Source organism: Rhinoderma darwinii, chromosome 2, assembly GCF_050947455.1.
Source record: "Rhinoderma darwinii isolate aRhiDar2 chromosome 2, aRhiDar2.hap1, whole genome shotgun sequence".
NCBI lineage: Eukaryota > Metazoa > Chordata > Amphibia > Anura > Rhinodermatidae > Rhinoderma > Rhinoderma darwinii.
In genome coordinates this window covers 312,180,717-312,199,737 of record NC_134688.1, presented here as the reverse complement: position 1 = coordinate 312,199,737, position 19,021 = coordinate 312,180,717, and the positions used below count along the sequence as shown (strand labels likewise).

General features: G+C 43.9%; 1 protein-coding gene across 1 annotated transcript in view; it reads left to right on the top strand.

Annotated features, from left to right (window-relative positions):
• CACNA1S (calcium voltage-gated channel subunit alpha1 S) overlaps positions 1-19,021 on the top strand; it is a 960,893-nt gene that overhangs the window by 638,695 nt on the left and 303,177 nt on the right. The window contains exons 32-34 of the mRNA XM_075853532.1: positions 3,184-3,200; positions 4,733-4,857; positions 12,029-12,094. Of these exons, the coding sequence (XP_075709647.1) occupies positions 3,184-3,200; positions 4,733-4,857; positions 12,029-12,094 (208 nt within the window). The remainder of the gene's footprint in view (positions 1-3,183; positions 3,201-4,732; positions 4,858-12,028; positions 12,095-19,021) is intronic.

The window sequence follows — 19,021 nt, the reverse complement described above, 5'->3', positions numbered from 1 at the left end:
GAGAATTCTCAGCAGCCATGTGGTTTGCCATATGAGTCTTTCGTCCAAGTGCAGATTTCCTTTTTGGAGGTATGACTGGTATGAAAGGAGTTAAATTTATGAGAATGCTCATATCCACGTCGAGTAAAGAAAAATGGCTGGGTTGTTATGGAAACCTGGTCTAAATTGTGTTTATGTGAGTGAGGCTAAGAATGAAGGACCTATTGGCTAATACTGGTCATCTGATGTGATATGGAGAAAGGTCTTTAATGTGGTGCCATATTTGCTTTTGTGAATATGTCGAGAACGGTAGGTCTAAAACATTCGGAAGTGCATGACTTACTCATGTGTCAAATTTGGTGCATATTGGTCTTTTGGCCGTGCATAAAGAACATACAACAGAACTTCATATATATACACACACATATTCATACACACACACACCACACACACACACACACACACACATATATATTTATATATACACACACATACACACACACACACACACATAGACACATATAAATATTTATATATATATATATATATATATATATATATATACACACACACATTTTTATATATATACACTACCGTTCAAAAGTTTAGGGTCACTTAGAAATTTCCTTATTTTTGAAAGAAAAGCACAGTTTTTTTCAATGAAGATAACATTAAATTAATCAAAAATACACTCTATACATTATTAATGTGCTAAATGACTATTCTAGCTGCAAACGTCTGGTTTTTAATGCAATATCTACAAAGGTTTATAGAGGCCCATTTCCAGCAACCATCACTCCAGTGTTCTAATGGTACATTGTGTTTGCTAACTGTGTTAGAAGGCTAATGGATGATTAGAAAACACTTGAAAACACTTGTGCAATTATGTTAGCACTGCTGTAAACAGTTTTGCTGTTTAGAGGAGTTATAAAACTAACCTTCCTTTGAGCTAGTTGAGAATCTGGAGCATTACATTTGTGGGTTCGATTAAACTCTCAAAATGGCTAGAAAAAGAGAGCATTCATGTGAAACTCGACAGTCTATTCTTGTTCTTAGAAATGGAGGCTATTCCATACGAGAAATTGCCAAGAAACTGAAGATTTCCTACAACGGTGTGTACTACTCCCTTCAGAGGACAGCACACACAGGCTCTAACCAGAGAAGAAAGAGAAGTGGGAGGCCCCGCTGTACAACTGAGCAACAAGACAAGTACATTAGAGTCTCTAGTTTGAGAAATAGACGCCTCACAGGTCCTCAACTGGGAGCTTCATTAAATAGTACCCGCAAAACGCCAGTGTCAACGTCTACAGTGAAGAGGCGACTCCGGGATGCTGGCCTTCAGGGCAGAGTGGCAAAGAAAAAGCCATATCTGAGACTGGCTAATAGAAGGAAAAGATTAATATGGGCAAACGCACACAGACATTGGACAGAGGAAGATTGGAAAAAAGTGTTATGGACAGGCGAATCGAAGTTTGAGGTGTTTGGAACACACAGAAGAACATTTGTGAGATGCAGAACAACTGAAAAGATGCTGGAAGAGTGCCTGACGACATCTGTCAAGCATGGTGGAGGTAATGTGATGGTCTGGGGTTGCTTTGGTGCTGGTAAAGTGGGAGATTTGTACAAGGTAAAAGGGATTTTGAATAAGGAAGGCTATCTCTCCATTTTGCAACGCCATGCCATACCCTGTGGACAGCGCTTGATTGGAGCCAATTTCATCCTACAACAGGACAAATACCCAAAGCACACCTCCAAAATATGCAAGAACTATTTAGGGAAGAAGCAGGCAGCTGGTATTCTATCTGTAATGGAGTGGCCAGCGCAGTCACCAGATCTCAAACCCATAGAGCTGTTGTGGGAGCAGCTTGACCGTATGGTACGCAAGAAGTGCCCATCAAGCCAATCCAACTTGTGGGAGGGGCTTCTGGATGCATGGGGTGAAATATCTCCGGATTATCTCAGCAAATTAACAGCTAGAATGCCAAAGGTCTGCAATGCTGTAATTGCTGCAAATGGAGCATTCTTTGACGAAAGCCAAGTTTGAATGAGAAAATTATTATTTCAAATAAAAATAATTATTTCTAACATTGTCAATGTCTTGACTATATATTCTACTTATTTTGCAACTCCTTTGATAAATATAAGTGTGAGTTTTCATGGAAAACACAAAATTGTCTGGGTGACCCCAAACTTTTGAACGGTAGTGTATATATATATATATATATATATATATATAATATACACACACACATATAGATATATACACACTCACACACGTGCTCGTGTGTGTATGTATATATATTAAATATTTTTTTCAACTGTACTGCCCTCTTTTTAATTACTTTCTAGAGAAGGTAAGCAGAGAATTCTTTCATACCGTCTTTACAAGTGGAATTTGTCTTAAATATTTAGCATAGAACCTTGAGGGTATGTTTCCCACGGGTCAGTTCGGCAGTAGATTTTCCGAAACGCAATAAAGTGAAGAAAATCGGCAGCGTTTACATTAGAGACAAAGTGGATGAGATCTTTAACAAATCTCAATCCCACGTTGCCACTAAAATCCGCATATAAATTCCGCTGCGTTGCAACTTTATAATGCGCAGCAAGTCAATTTATGCTAAGTGCTTCTATGCAAAAATACTGCGTTGTTTACCCATAGACTTGTATGGGAGCTTAAAATTTGTTGAAAAAAATCACAAGCTGTGTTTTGTGGTGGTTTTTACAGCGATTCCGCATTGAAAACGTCAGCTACAGTCAGGTCCAGAATTATTTGGACAGTGACACAAGTTTTGGCATTTTAGAGGTTTACCAAAATATATTGAATATACAGTTATATAATCAATATGGGCTTAAAGTGCAGACTCCCAGCTTTAACTTGAGGGTATGCACATCCTAATTTTAGGAAGAGTTCAGGAATTACATATCTTTAATATGTAGTTGCCTCTTTTTCAAGGGACCAAAGGTAATTGGACAATTATCTCAAAAGCTATTTAATGGGCTGCATGGGCTATTCCTTCGTTAATGCATCATCAATTAAGAAGGTAAAAGGTCTGGAGTTGATGCCAGGTGTGGCATTTGCATTTGGAAGCTGTTGTTGTGAACCCACAACATGAGGTCAAAGGAGCTCTCAATGCAATTGAAACAGACCATCGTTAGGCTGGAACAAAAAGAAGAAATCCATCAGAGAGATAGCACAAATGTTAGGTGTGGGCAAATCAACAGTTTGGTCCATTCTTGAGAAAAAAAGAAAGCGCACTGGTGATCTCGTGAACTCCAAAAGGCCTGGACCTCCATGGAAGACAACAGTGGTGGATGATCACAGAATCCTTTCCATGGTAAAGAAAAACCCCTTCACAACATGTACCCAAGCAAAGAACACTCTCCTGGAAGTAGGTGTATCTGTATCTAAGTCTACCATAAAGAGAAAACTTCATGAGATGCAAACCATTAATTAGCCTCAAATATAGAAAGGCCAGATTAGACTTTGCCAAACAACATCTAAAGAAGCCAGCCCAGGTCTGGAACAGCATTCTTTGGACAGATGAAACTAAGATCAACCTGTACCAGAATGATGGGGAGAAGAAAGTATGGAGAAGGCTTGGAATGGCTCATGATCCAAAGCACCCCACATCCTTTGTAAAACATGGTGGAGGCAGTGTGATGGTATGGGCATGCATGGCTGCCAAAGGCACTGGGTCACTAGTGTTTATTGATGATGTGATTGAAGACAGAAGCAGCTGGATGAATTCTGAAGTATTCAGTGATATACTTTCTGCTCAGATTCAACCAAATGCAGCAAGGTTGATTGGACGTCGCTTCACAGTACAGATGGAGAATGACCCAAAACATACTGCAAAAGCAACCCAGGAGTTTTTAAGCAAAAATAAGTGGAATATTCTGCAATGGCCAAGTCAATCACCAGATCTCAACCTGATCGAGCATGAATTTCACTTGCTTAAGACAAAACTTATGGCAGAAAGACCCACAAATAAGCAACAACTGAAGACAGCTGCAGTAATGGCGTGGCAAAGCATCACAAAGAAGGAAACCAGCGTTTGGTGATGTCCATAGGTTCCAGACTTCAGGCAGTCATTGCCTGCAAAGAATTATCTACAAAGTATTTTTAAAAAAACCACATTTTATTTATGGTAATGTTAATTTGTCCAATTACCTTTGAGCCCCTGAAATGAGGAGGCTGTGTAGAAAAACGGTTGCGATTCCTAAACGTTTCACAGGATATTTTTGTTCAACCCCTTGAATTAAACCTGAAAGTCTACACTTCAATTGCATCTCAGTTGTTTCATTTCAAATCCAATGTGGTGGCATGCAGAGCCCAAATCATGAAGATTGTGTCACTGCCCAAATAATTCTGGACGTAAATGTATATATGGGCAGCAGAAACGCAGATTTCTATGACTTTTTTTAGCTGCAGATTTCTAAAATTCTGCTGCAGATTTTCCGTTGAGGAAAAGCAGCTGTTTATGCAACTCACGTGAACATACCCATAAAAAATATATATATTTGCAACCTTCTTATCTACCTGATGTTTATCTGAACTATTAGGTTGTGCTTGTTGCTATTTGAATAATGTTCTCTTACAACTGTGTCAATGGCTAGGTTTTTTTATCCTTTGTATAGGAAATAATAGTAAGCTGGTTTCTTTACAGATATAGTGATAGAATCTTTAGTGTTTTACTGTATTTTACCATCTTACTTTTATGACAGACACCAGGCATTCCTGCTACACCAGGAGGAGAGGATTCCTCAAGGATCTCCATTACGTTTTTCCGATTGTTTCGTGTGTTGCGCCTAGTGAAGCTATTGAGTCGTGGTGAGGGAGTAAGGACTCTTCTCTGGACCTTCATAAAATCCTTCCAGGTAAAATTATCTGTTTAGTAATAATTCTCAAAGACTATGAGGAATAGGTCAAGAATAAATAAGCCTCATTCAGATTGCTGTAATGCAGCCACATTTTAGCATCCTAATTACGGCCACTACACCCGGACCTCAGGTGGTTAAATTAAACTAAACTTAGAATACCAAAGAATCCTGTGGGCAAGTCTAGATCTTGCAGCTGCATTATGGTTGTCTGAATGAGGCCTAAGGCCACAATGCCATGCCCAATACAGAACACAACATGGGTTTTTGTGACAAAGGTGAGGCTGCTAAAGCAGTGATCATTATGTTAGATAATGTCTGAATGTTTTTTTTGTATTGTAAATAGTGGCATACAAAAGAAAGGGGGCCCCGTAGAAAATATTAAAAGGGGCCTTTCTTATTGGTGATGGGTTTTTGTCACCCAAAACAGACAGCACGCAAGTGCTCGTTGTTGGATTTCATGCCATTTCCATTAACTTTTGGCCAATTCCCCACCACCTTGCTCGTCAATAATGCAGACCTACATTTGTTCTCGCCACCCAAATGGGATGTGACCAACTTCGGCTGGGCGTCCTATCTCTAAGGGCCCCATACAGCTTGTCTGTTGTACTTGATGCTACTGACCTTATGTTGGCACTTGCTAAATGATAGGGAGTATTATGAAGTCTTAAGCTAAGTTCACATCTGCGTCAGGGCTCCGTTCCGACGTTCTGTCGGAGCTTTGCGTCGGAATGAAGCCCTGACTGACATAAACAGAAATCATAGGTTTCCGTCTCCATCCCCATTTCAATGGTGACGGATCCAGTGCCAATGGTTTTTGTTTGTCTCCGTTGTTCAAGGGTTCTGTCGTTTTGACGGGATGAATACCGTAGTCGACTACAGTATTCATCCCGTCAAAATGACGGAAAGCTCAGTCGTAACGGAAGCCTGACGCAGATGTGAGTGAAGCCTAAAAGAGGCTCTGACACCATTTTGTCAATTCCCTATCTCTAACTAATCTAATAAGCGCTTTGCTGCTGATAACTACTGTAGCGTCCATGGACGCGGGCCGTCGGGTTTACTCACCTCCCGACGCCCGCAGCCATGGAGCAGTGTGTGCTGGCTTGCATCGCCTTCATGGAGACGCCAGCACTCACTTACGCTTCGATCTGCTGTGTACCATAGGGTGCGCGAGCACGTGCGTGCCCGGTCTTAAAGGGCCAGCGCGCGCAGATGAAAACAATCATCATCAACTACACATGATTTCCTGGACTATAAGAAGGGCCCTGCCCTTCTGAACCTTGCCTGAGCGTTGTTAGTGTATCCCAAGCCTGTCTTGCAAATGGTCCCTTAGTGTTTTCCCGTTCCAGTTGCTACCCATGCCCTGTTACCTGTTCTTGTATCCCGTGCTGTGTTCTTGTTCCTGTGCCAACTAGTGTTGAAGTCGTGTCTACTGCACCTGCTGTCGTTTTGCGACGTCCTGTGTATTTGGCCACGTCCTGTGTTATTTGACACGTCCTGTGTTATCTTCCACATCCAGTGTGATTCACCACGTCTGGCGCAACCTGCGGCACCTGCTGTCATCTGTCACGTCTAGCTTAACCTACTGCACCTACCTCCATTCATGCCAAAGCTGCGGCCACTGTCTGGACTATCCAGGTACCCTAGTGCGGGACTTTGTATTACTGGGGTGCTCTGTTGTTTGGCCAGCTGCCTCCCCGCTACAGCCTAGTGGGTCCACATACCCACAAACCAGTACGCTCAGGCCATGGACCCCGCTGGTCAACCTGAGACCTGGACGACACAAGCCATGCTGGCCGAGTTGCAAGACCTCCAGTCACAGCAAGACCAACTCCTCCTGTCGGTGAATGCAAATGGTTGCTCCAACCACAGTCGTCACCGCACCCATTCCTGCTGTTCCTCCTGCTACACTTCCTGTCTGTACCAGTGCCGATCCCCTGTGCTTCCTGCCGCTACCTCCTCGCTATGACGGAGACACGAGGTCCTGCAGGGGATGCCAGATCCACTTCAGACTACATGCCAAGGCCTTTTCTTCTGATGATGTCAGGATCGCCTTCATCATCTCTCTCCTTACGGGCAAAGCCCTGGCATGGGCAAATCCTCAGTGGGAACATCAGGGACCAGAGACCCGTGATTTGCAGTGCTTCTTACAGACTTTCCGCTCTATTTTTGAGTAACCTGGGAGAGTTTCTTCGGCTGCTGCATCCCTGCTGACCCTACACCAGGGAGACAACTCTGTGGGCGAGTATGCCATTCAGTTCCGTACCCTGGCTGCTGAATTAACCTGGAACAATGAGGCTTTGGTGGCCACATTCTAGCATGGACTGTCTTCTGGGATTAAAGACGAGCTGGCCACTCACAATCTGCCATCTACCCTGGACGATCTCATCTTACTTGACCCCCGGGTTGACATGAGGATCCGGGAGTGTTTCCACGTGGGTCTCTAGGAGAGAGGATCTCCTAGGCTGGATTCTAATTTCCAGCAATCCTTATTATCCTCCTCCGTTGTCCTACCAGAGGATCCTATACAGATGAACCAAGTCAAATTGTTTACCCAGGAGAGACAACGCAGACGCACTTCTAAACTTTGTATTGCGGCCTCAGAGGCCATATTGTGCATTTGTGTCCCCAGAGGCCAGAGAGACGCCAGTGCCTAGGATTTGATGGAGAGACAACCCTAGGTGGAACAGTACCAAATAAAGCATTCTGTTCCAAGTTGACTATTCCTGTGACCATAGTATCCAGCGAGAGGATGCATCGGGTTTCTGCCTATATAGACTCCTGGTCCACGGCAAACTTTATTCAAAAGGAGCTAGTGGATCATCTCCAGTTACCCACAGTTCCCCATGAAACATCTTTGGCTGTTGCCTCAGTGAATGGACTGCCTCTGCCCGATCCAATCGTATCTAAAACCAAGCCGTTGAAGCTCCAGGTTGGTGCCCTTCATTCTGAACTAATTTCATTCCTTGTTTTGCCCAAGTCCATTAATTCTGTTCTGCTGGGCCTGCCTTGGCTTCGACTGCTGCCCCAGTCCTGGACTGGAGTCTCGGAGAGGTTCTCCAATGAGGCTCCAAGTGCCTTGGTCATTGTCTGTTGCAGATCCATCCTGTCCAGCCTCCTCTGCCTCAGTCATTGGTGGGACTGCCCCCCCTTTTCGCTCAGTTTGCAGAAGTCTTCAGCAAGAGGGATGCTGAGACGCTGCCTCCACATCAGACTTATGACTGCCCCATTGAACTGGTCCCTAATGGCTCTCTCCCCCGTGGACGGGTATATCCGCTCTTTTTGCCAGAGTCTCTATTGATGGCGGCCTATATCAAGGAGAATTTAGAGAGGGGTTTCATATGGAAGTCTTCCTCCCCGGCCGGGGCTGTGTTCTTCTTCGTTAAAAAGAAAGACGGATCGCTTCGACCCTGCATTGACTATCGTGGTCTCAACCATATCACGATCAAGAACAAATACCCGCTGCCACTTATATCCGACCTGTTTGACCGTATACGAGGAGCCAGAATTTTTTCTAAACTAGACTTGCGTGGGGCTTATAATTTGATCTGAATCCGTCAAGGGGACGAGTGGAAGACTGCGTTAAACACCCGAGACGGGCACTACCTGGTGATGCCATTCGGATTATGTAACGCTCCTGCGGTCTTCCAGGAATTTGTCAATGATATCTTTCGAGATCTCCTCTATGTCTGTGTTGTAGTTTATCTCGATGATATTTTAATTTTCTCCCCAGATCCGACGACTCATCAGAGGCATGTCCGTCAAGTTCTACTACAATGAAGGGAGAATCGTTTATATGCCAAGCTGAAGAAGTGCGTCTTTGAGAAGAGTTCTCTGCCCTTCCTGGGATACATCATCTCGGATCGGGGTCTCAAGATGGATCCAGAGAAAGTGAAAGCTGTCCTGGAGTGGCCACGTCCTCAAGGCCTGAGGTCCATACAGCGTTTCCTGGCATTCGGCAATTTCTACCGGTAGTTTATCCCAAACTTCTCATCACTGACAGCTCCCATCTCTACCCTTATCATCATCCTGACGTATATCGGCAATTTGCATTAGAGGTGGACGCTTCTTCTGTTGGTGCAGGCGCACTTCTATTCCAGAGGAGCTCCATTGGAAAGGCAGTAGTATGTAGCTATCACTCGAGACCTTTTTCTTCTGCAGAGCGCACTTACTCTATTGGGGATCGGGAGCTACTGGCCATCAAATTGGCTCTGGAGGAGTGGAGACATCTTCTGGAGGGCGCAGCTCACCCCATCCTCATCTACACCGACCACAAGAACCTCACCTATCTTCAGTCCGCTCAATGACTAAATCTCCGTCAAGCCAGGTGGTCGCTGTTCTTCACCCGTTTCCAATTTGTGCTCCACAACCGTCCCGCTGACAAGAATGTGAAGGCCGATGCCCTGTCCAGGTCATTTGAGACGGATGACACAGTAGAGTCTCTTCAAAGTATCATAAACCCATTCTGCATTGTCACTGCCAATCCTTTGCAGGTTAGAGACATCCCTCCGGGGAGGCCTTTTGTTCGGTTGGCAGACAGGAGAGGAATTCTCCGCTGGGGACACTGCTCTAAACTGGCTGGGCACGCTGGTGTTCGTGAAACCCGAGACCTGATTGCTCGTCACTTCTGCTGGCCCATGCTACCCAAGATGTGATGGACTTTGTCTCGCCTTGCATGGTGTATGCTTCTAACAAGGTTACTCACTCGAAGCCTGCCGGCCTGCTGCAACCTCTGCCTGTATCCACTGCCCCCTGGCAGCACATTGTGATGGGCTTTGTCACAGACCTTCCTCCCTCAGCAGGATGCAACACAGTCTGGGTGGTGGTGGACCAGTTCTCGAAGATGGCACATTTTATCTTCATTCAGCATATCTTCCACTTGCATGGCTTGCCTCTTCACAATGTGTCTGATTGGGGTGTTTAATTTACCTCAAAGTTCTGGAGAGCCCTCTGTAAACTCCTGGATGTGAGATTGGACTTTTCCTCAGCCTATCACCCCCAGTCCAATGGGCAAGTCGGGAGGATCAACCAGATCATGGAGAATTATCTCCGCCACTTCATCTCCTTACGGCATGACAACTGGGTACAGCCTCTTCCATGTGCCGAGTTCTCATATAACAACCACACAAGTGAGTCCACCAATTCCACTCCATTTTACAATGTGTACAATCAACATCCTAGAGTCCCTCTTCCTGTGTCGACTACATCTCAGGTACCTGCTGCGGACTCTGCATTTGGGGTTTTTCTGCAAATCTGGCAACAGACCCGGTCCTCTATTTTGCTGGCAGTCAACGACATGAAGAGAAAAGCGAATACAAAAAGAAGAGAGTCGCCTCAGTATCTTCCAGGTACCAAGGTCTGGCTGTCCTCACGGAACCTTCGTTTGAACCTTCATACAAGTTTGCTCCCAGGTCCCTTTGAGATTCTGCAACAAATAAACCCTGTCTCATATAAGCTGCGGCTGCCTGCTACCCTCAGAATTCCCTACTCCTTTCATGTGTCCCTCCTGAAACCAGTGGTCCTGAACCGTTACAGTAAGACTTCCAGTTCCACAGTTGCTCCCAGCGGTTCTTCTGATGTGTTACTGGGGTGCTCTGTTTGGCCAGCTGTCTCCCCGCTAAGGCGGTGCGGCCTAGTGGGTCCACATACCCACAAACCGTGACAACTACATTGTGATTTGTTTTAAAAAATGTTTATTATTTGCAATGTTATGAGCATTTTTCTAAATATGCTAATGTGGCTCTAATAGCCAAATAGGAGGTGACTCTTTCTTTTTACTCCAGGCAGTGTAATGTTTTCTGTATGATGCTGTCCAGTCAGCATACAGCTTCTCCCCCTTCTCTAGCCCAGCAACACAGTGTGATCATATACTACACAGCTTCTATTGCCGACTGTGTTTTCAACTGGCGATATCTCTGGTCTAGAATGGTGATCCTGGTGCTATATGAAAGATTAGAATCTCGTCTTTCATATGCCACTAGAATCGCTGTTCTAGATGGTCCACACCCCAAGATATGGCTGTTTGAAGTGATTCCCTTCCCTCCAGCTTTAGTTTCACACTGTGTGTGAAGCAGCTTCATGCTGATAGGACAGCGTCATAGCCTATGAGGTAGCTCCACCTCAGGAGATTCACTGGTGTTACATCCCAGTTGTCTAATAAAGGCTCATTTACATATTTAGAAAAAAGCTCATAACTTTTACACAGGATAGATGGTTTAGTGGTGGTGAAGGAATGGCTATTGGGAAGAATCGATGTGGAATATGAGTGGAAGACTGTTGCAGATGAAAATTTGAGTTCACATGGTTGTCATTACCTTGCCCACAGTGCTTTTATTTTAGATCTTTTAAAAGTTCACCCAGATGAGGAGCTTTTTCTTGCTGAATAGCAATCTCTATCGGAGGGACCGCTTTGGGGAGTCCTAAAGCCCCCAGGTTATCTCTTTCTGAGCTGGTGGAAGTAAACAATAGTGTTTTCTGACAAACCATCCTCGGGTGTGGACTGTGAGCGCAGTACATAGACAACATATTTGTGATATAGAAAGGCTCAAGGTATGAATTCACTAATTTTGTGAACTAACTTAATCAGTATGTGATAGGTGTGAGATTTACCTTCGAGATTAGCGCTGATTCTGTAGCATTTCTTGATGTCTTGGTATCCAAACATGATCAAAATACTTTGGATTCTACAGAATTCAGAAAACTTACCCTCACAGTGCAGGGACCCGGGCTCCTAGCATCATAGTTATGTACGATGCTAGGAGTCCCTGCCTCTCCGTGGAACTACTGTCCCGTACTGAAAACATGATTACAGTAAGGGACAGTTGTCCGGCAGCGAGGCAGGGACTCCTAGCATCGTACATAACTATGATGCTAGGAGCCCGGCTCCCTGCACTGTGTTCGGTTCGGAACTTCCGGCCGAAATACGTTCCGTCCATTACGGACGTAACATGGTCGTGTGAATCCAGCCTAAGCCTTAAAGTGAAAAATGGATTTGCGTACTTCTTTTGGGTTATTCTCTAATAATAATTACATATTTTGCTAATATTTGTCTGTACTTTTACTAAAAGATCAATGCTAAATTATCTAATCATCATATAATACAGATTATTGTATTTTATTATTTAGCAAGTTATCTAATTTCTTCCTTTTTATTTTTGTTGTCTCCATTCAGGCACTTCCATATGTGGCTCTACTCATTGTAATGCTGTTTTTTATCTATGCGGTCATTGGAATGCAGGTAGGTGTCTGTGAAAACCATGTCCTATTTTTTGACGGCAAGTATTCAGGGGCCGTTAAAAAAAATGGCCGCTTAAATATATTCATAGAACTATATTGTTCTGAAAATGGACGTGTGATGGCCGTTAAAAAAAAGTCGATCACACGACCATTTTGTCCTGTCATGTGAATGTAGCCTAAGGCCCCATGCACACGAACGTGCTTTTGCGGTTGCAATTCCCCCGATAATCCACGGGAGAATTGAGGCCCAATTCATTCCCATGGGGCCATGCACACGACTGTGGTTTCCACGGTCCATGCATGGCCCAGGAGCCTGGACCGCAGAAAGAACGGGCATGTCTTCTTACGGCTGTGTTCTGCGGTCCAGGCTCATAGGAAATAATGGATGCGGCCATGTGCACGGCCCACGATTTGCGGGCGGCTGGCGGGTACAACTCCTCTGCCGGCCGACCCAAAAAACATGGCCGTGCACATGGCTAGGGTCGTGTGCATGAGGCCTTAAGCTTTATAACCTCCTAGAAAAAAATTTTTAAAAAAATGTGCACATGTGATAACACACCTTTTTCCAAAATGATGCTTTTATGCCACAATTTCTTCAGGATTCATTTTCAGGTGCAGTTTCAAGTTTTTACAGGCTCTTATATTGTGTGATAATAAAAATATCCATCCTCGTGTTTGGGGGCCTGTACTGTTTAAGTTTATAGATCAGGGTAAATGAAAGGGGGAGTTTAAATAATTAAATTAAAAATGTCCTGGTTTTGTGGGGCAGATGTCACATTAATTGATGGAGTCCTTTCTATTCCTACCCCCCTTGGAACACACCACCTTTTTTGTCTCTTTACCTTCTTTCCAGTCTGGGGAACCTAAGTAAAAAAATATTTTGCCCTGGTACAACATGAGTGGCTTCGCTTTCAGTAGCCGTACTTGGGCTCTACACTTCCTGGAATTTATAACAACTTCTTGGTACCCCATGAAGTTACCCTGTGGCCGGCGCATCGGGATAGCATGTAAAAATTATACAATATCATCTGTACGATGAGCATGGCCAACTTTTTGTACCACACCTTAATTTCTGCATTGTGTTGTACGGCTTCAGCACTTAATCCGACCAGTCAACCCTTCCCATTTATGTATTGTACTCCTGAATACATACTGCTTGGGGGTTTCTGTACTGGTACCTCATATTGGGATGGAGGTGTGGGTATTGTTATCAATATAAGAACCTCTCTCCTTATACTTGACACATGATGCGTTGTTGCTGCATAATTCCCTGCTTTCGCCCATTCTGACTGTTTGCCCAAGCATCATCTTAGGAAGGCTTCTCATTTTTTGTTTTTTTCTTACTGTACCACATGCCACAGTACTTCTTGAAGCAGGCACTTGAATAGTGGGACAATATATTACCCAGACTGAGTTGGTAAACCCTGGTCCAGCAGTGGGTGCGCCAGGTCACACTCTATTTTTCCAGAAATTCCCAGGAAGAAGGGGGATTCCTGGGGGTCAATTCTGGTGTAGGTGGGTGTACCCTGATCTACTCTCGCACAGCTTATACACCTTCAGACCATACCTCGCCTTTTTAATTGGCAGATACTGGTGAAATTGAAACCTCCCTTTAAAATGTACCAGTGATTTATCAATATAAATGTACTTCCCGGGGTGTATGGCTTTGCAAACTTGGCACTGAAATGGTCTATGAGGGACTTAAAGGGGTTTTCCCCACGAGGAACGTTTATGACATATCCACAGGATATGTCATAAATGCCAGATAGATGCGGGTCCCACCTCTGGGACCCGCACCTATCTCTAGATCGGGGCTCCCTAAACCCCGTTCTAGCTTTGTCTGCTATCGCTGACTCCTGGCCACTTCCTGACTTTATGGTCGGGAGTTATGAAAACAGCATAGCTCGCTGAGCTATACTGTTTCCGTAACTCCATTTGTAGCAAATAGCAGTTACAGAATCAGACTAGCATGCGAGCTACGCTGTTTCCTTAACTACCATTCAGTTCTATGGGGCTTACGAAAACAGCGTAGCTCAGCGAGCTGCGCTGTTTTCACCTTCATGGTCGGGAATCAGCTGACACACACAGAGGTAGAACGGGGTTTAGGGGCCCCGTTCTAGAGATAGGTGCGTGTCCCAGAGGTGGCGGGTCTCTCACTCTGCCTCCTGGCCACTTACTGATTACATGGTCGGGAGTTACGGAAACAGCGTCACTCGCTGAGCTATGCTGCTTCTGTAACTTCCATAGAACGGAATAGTAGTTACGGAAACAGCGTAGCTCAGCAAGTTACGCTGTTTCCGTAACTCTTGACCATGTAATCGCGAAGTGGCTGGGAGTCAGCGTGATCACAAAAAGCTAGAACAGGGTTTAGGGGGCCCCGTTCTAGAGATAGGTTGGATCCTGTCGATATGTCATAAATGTCCCTCATGGGAAAACCCCTTTAACACTTACAATATGTGCAATTGTGTAGAAGTATGTACATAATTGCGTATACATTTGTATTATTTTTGTATAAAAGTAACACTACTACAGACACATGCATAAGCAATAGACATATTGTATACTGTACATCAGGGTCGGCAACCTATGGCACTAGTGCAACAGCTGGCATGCGGGGCCTTGATCTCTGGCACGCTCTTCCCGTCCAGGGCCGTTGAATGCTTTGGCGCAGGACATAGGGCGAGAAAGCAGGGAGACACGGGCAGAGTGGGCTCTTCAGTTTGAACTATCAGATCGCTGATAAAATAAAGCGCTGCTTTGCTGTTTGTGTTTCTCGGCGCTGAACACTGGGTGGCGCTGTGTTGTGTGCTTGGCAAAGACACAATGCAGCACCACTCTTTGTCCTGTTCAGCGCTGAAAAGCTTCTCTGTCCCCCATTGTCCTACTACTCTGTTGATTTTAATTGTCTGTTTACAGCTGTTCATTTTGTAATAATTTGATATTTGGAACTATAGTTATAGAGATTGGTTGTACACTGTAGCTATTGCCCGATATTGCCACTCACACTGTTAAAGGGATTGTCCACTACCGTTAAGCCACTCTGGCTGCCTCCGTGCACCGGACGTACAAGCCGGAATCAGTTGGCTCCGGCTACGGCTACGGAATAGCGGCCGATCTGCAATACAATTCAAGTGAATAGGAGAGGAGCTGAAGTTCTGCAGCACGGCCGCTATGCTATGTACGGCGCCAACGGCTTCTGGCTCTGTACATCGCATAATGGGCAATAACATCCGGTGCCCGCAGGCCACAGGAGTGGCTGATCGGTGCAGGGTTCGGGTGTCAGACCCGCACGATGACATACTGATGACCTATCCGGTGGATAGGTCATCAGTTGTCCGGTAGTGGACAACCCCTTTAACTAAAAAAAAACGAAAAAACATTACATGCTCACCTGATCCTGTTCCGTCTTCTAGCAACGCAGGCCTGCTCTCTAATGAGCAGGTCTGCTGGAGCTGAATGATGCAAGCGGCGTGATAACGTCACCGGACCGCCTGCGTTAATGAAAAGAGCTGAATGACAGGGCAAGAAATTAATTTAAAGTAAATACATTACACGCTACACATACAGTATACGCTACAAAACATACATTACACATGAACTATACACTACAATACATACATTACCCACTACAATATACACTACAATACATACATTACACACTACAATATACTAATTACACATGCACTATGCACTACAATACACACCATACATTACACACTATACACTACAGTACATACATTACACACTAGACATACACTATACACACATGACATACACTATACACATTCAGTACATACATTACACACACTTACCTTTTGTGGAGGCAGTTGCCTATATGGATCTTCTCTTGCTGTGCATGGGGACTCCAGAGGAAACCACCAGCAAGTGTTGGTGAGTCCATCACAGGATTTCTCTTCAGTTGCAGAGCAGACACCCGGCTAAAACGCCCGAATTACGTCCGTAAATAGGGTGTGTGAACCCAGCCTTAATGGCACATACAAAAAATATGGTGAAATCCTGTTCCATGTAAAACCCCCTCAAAAAACAAGGAGGCACTCCCTCCGTCTGGAGAAAAAAAGGTTCAACCTGCAGAGGCGACAAGCCTACTTTACTGTGAGAACTGTGAATCTATGGAATAGTCTACCACAGGAGCTGGTCACAGCAGGGACAGTAGATGGCTTTAAAAAAGGGTTAGATCATTTCCTGGAACAAAAAAGTATTAGCTCCTATGTGTAGGAATTTTTACCTTCCATTTCCCATTCCTTGGTTGAACTTGATGGAAATGTGTCTTTTTTTTCAACCGTACGAACTATGTAACTATATAATTACAGTAGTTTTCAAAAATTTTTGTTGTTTTTTTCCTGAACCCTGGATCTTTATTTATAGAGTTTTGGACACCTTTGCAAGATATAGATTAACTCAGTTCAATTCCTGAAACACTTTGGACATTCGTAAGAGGAAATTCTTCCAATTTTATATAAAAGGTTTTGGTGTGCTGTCCAATCAATGAAAAGTACGAAATTGTATTATGGTTTGGGGGAAATTTGATCGAAATCTATCATTTGTTCCATAATGGATTTCAAAAAGTCCTCAGATATAGCACCAACATCCATCTCCCATTTAGGTTTACAAGCATATATCAGGCTCCTAATTTTCCTTTTAAAAAAACCCAGAAATAAATCCTTTTTATTATAATAGAAAAGCATGCATTGTTAAATAAATTTACAGTTTCCAAAGAAAAAATTTATTGCATTTTTTTTTTATAATAATGAAACATTTTATTTATTTGTTTCCAATTATTCAAATAATTCTATCCTGTGAAATATACCCTTTATCCATAAACCAAAACCATCCAGTGGCTTTAAGGGCTCATGAACATGGCCATATTATGGATCCGTTGTGTATGTCACCCTTAGCTTGCTATAAATCCATACTCTACCTCGATGTGCCTCCGATTTTATAGAGCTCCCATGTTGACCGTCATAGTATTTATGGTTACAGACTACAAACAAAGCCTGTGTAGTCTGATCCTGCTGCAGTCATTCTACCTTTCATCTGTTCCCTGATTCTTGCTAACTTATTGAATGTATTTTAAATTACAAAGTAGGGGACAGATAGAAATATGGCTGTATCAGACTACGCAGTTTGTTTGTAGTCTGTAACCATGGAGACACACAAGAGCATAGGAGCTCTATAAACAAAATGGTAGGGAAAATGTATTCAAAGCAATTTACCAAGTTGCTTAATTTTTATTTTATTTTACATGCATTGGAGAAAAAAAAAAAAGAGGTTGCAAGGATGTGCATAGCCTTTAATGATAGAAAGCCATTTAATCTTATTATGTTACCCTATTATGTTCCAAGAGATCTATCTATAGGTCGCAACAAATATGCATCAGCTAGATCTACCTCACTGACTTTTAATGGCATAGTAGAAGGCATTTTTGTCGCAGATGCAATTTTACTGATTGCTTATACAATATACCATTGTCCCAATATTATATATAAACACGTATAGCATCAGCACAGCAGTGTATGCACAGCCAATTGGGGCCTACATTGAAGGGGTTGTTCACTATCAGACAACTGATGACCTATCCACCGGATAGGTCATCACTATATGATCTGTGGGGGTCCGACACCCTGACCCCGCACTGATCAGCTGCTCCAGCTGCCTGCGGGAACCGGATGTCATTGCACAGTATGCAATGTATGGAGCCGGAAGCAATTGGCTCCGTACATTGCATAGCGGCCGGAGCAGAGCTGCAGTACTGCAGCTCGGCTGCTATTCAGTGACGGGAGCTAACTGCTTCCAGCATGGACGTCCGGCGCCCGGAGGCGATCGGAGCAGCTGATAGGTGTGGGGTTCGGGTGTCGGACGCCCACAGATCATATACTGATGACCTATCAGTTGTCCGGTATTGGACAACCCCTTTAAGCTAGGGCTACACAGCAACTTTGGCCAAGACCCAGGTGCCAATGTTTAATGATTTCTGTGTTGGCTGCGTACATCACAGTAATGTAAGTGAAAGTGGCCACATTGCAACCTGCAGGTTGCCCCAACCGTTGCAAGCAATCCAAACTAGATGGATTTCTTACGACTATCAAGTCGTGTTTGCAGCAGCTTGCGTGTCGAAATGCGATCACTTTTACTTACATTACTGTGATATGCGCAACACAGCGATCTTTGCACGTGCGACTTCGGTTGCAGCCAAACTTGCCATATAGCCTTAGCCTTACAGTACTACAAAGGAAGCCATCCAGCTTTCCAAAGCTCCTTAAAGGCAAATCTGCCTAATTATGTTGGGCTAATTCCCCCTTTTCTAACTGACTTGTCACCCAGTTTTCCCAAGACCCTGAATAACGAAACTGGAGCTGCAATGGTGACCACAAGCTATGTTGCTTTGATACTATATGATAGATATACACAATGTATCAGGGCTTCATTGTGTGTATTTTATATGTCCAATATGTCATCCATAACAGCACCGCAGATGTTCTTACCCATATTTTCCCAGACTACAGAATGCCAGATCTGTATAGTTTATGTGTTGATAAATCCCCAACTCTCATATCTTAGCATAATTAATCAGATTTGATATTCAGAAATCTGAAAAATCTTGGTCAAAATCGCTGTGAAACTGCAAGGAACACGTCTGCCTAGCAGTGATAAATCCTCCACACTCTAGAATATTTGCTTTTCATGGTCCTGGGAAAAGCCGGGTAACAAACAATGTGGAGCTGAAATAGAGACTGCACAAATACTAAATCTATCTAGATAAATTTCCCTCCTTACTACCAAATTGTACTATAGCTAGGCAGATTAGCCTCTCATTGTAACAAACCATGTGGAGCTCTATGAGATAAAACGGTCACTAACTGGCTGTAAGAATGGCAACCCAACTATGCTACAATTGCAGAAGAAAAAA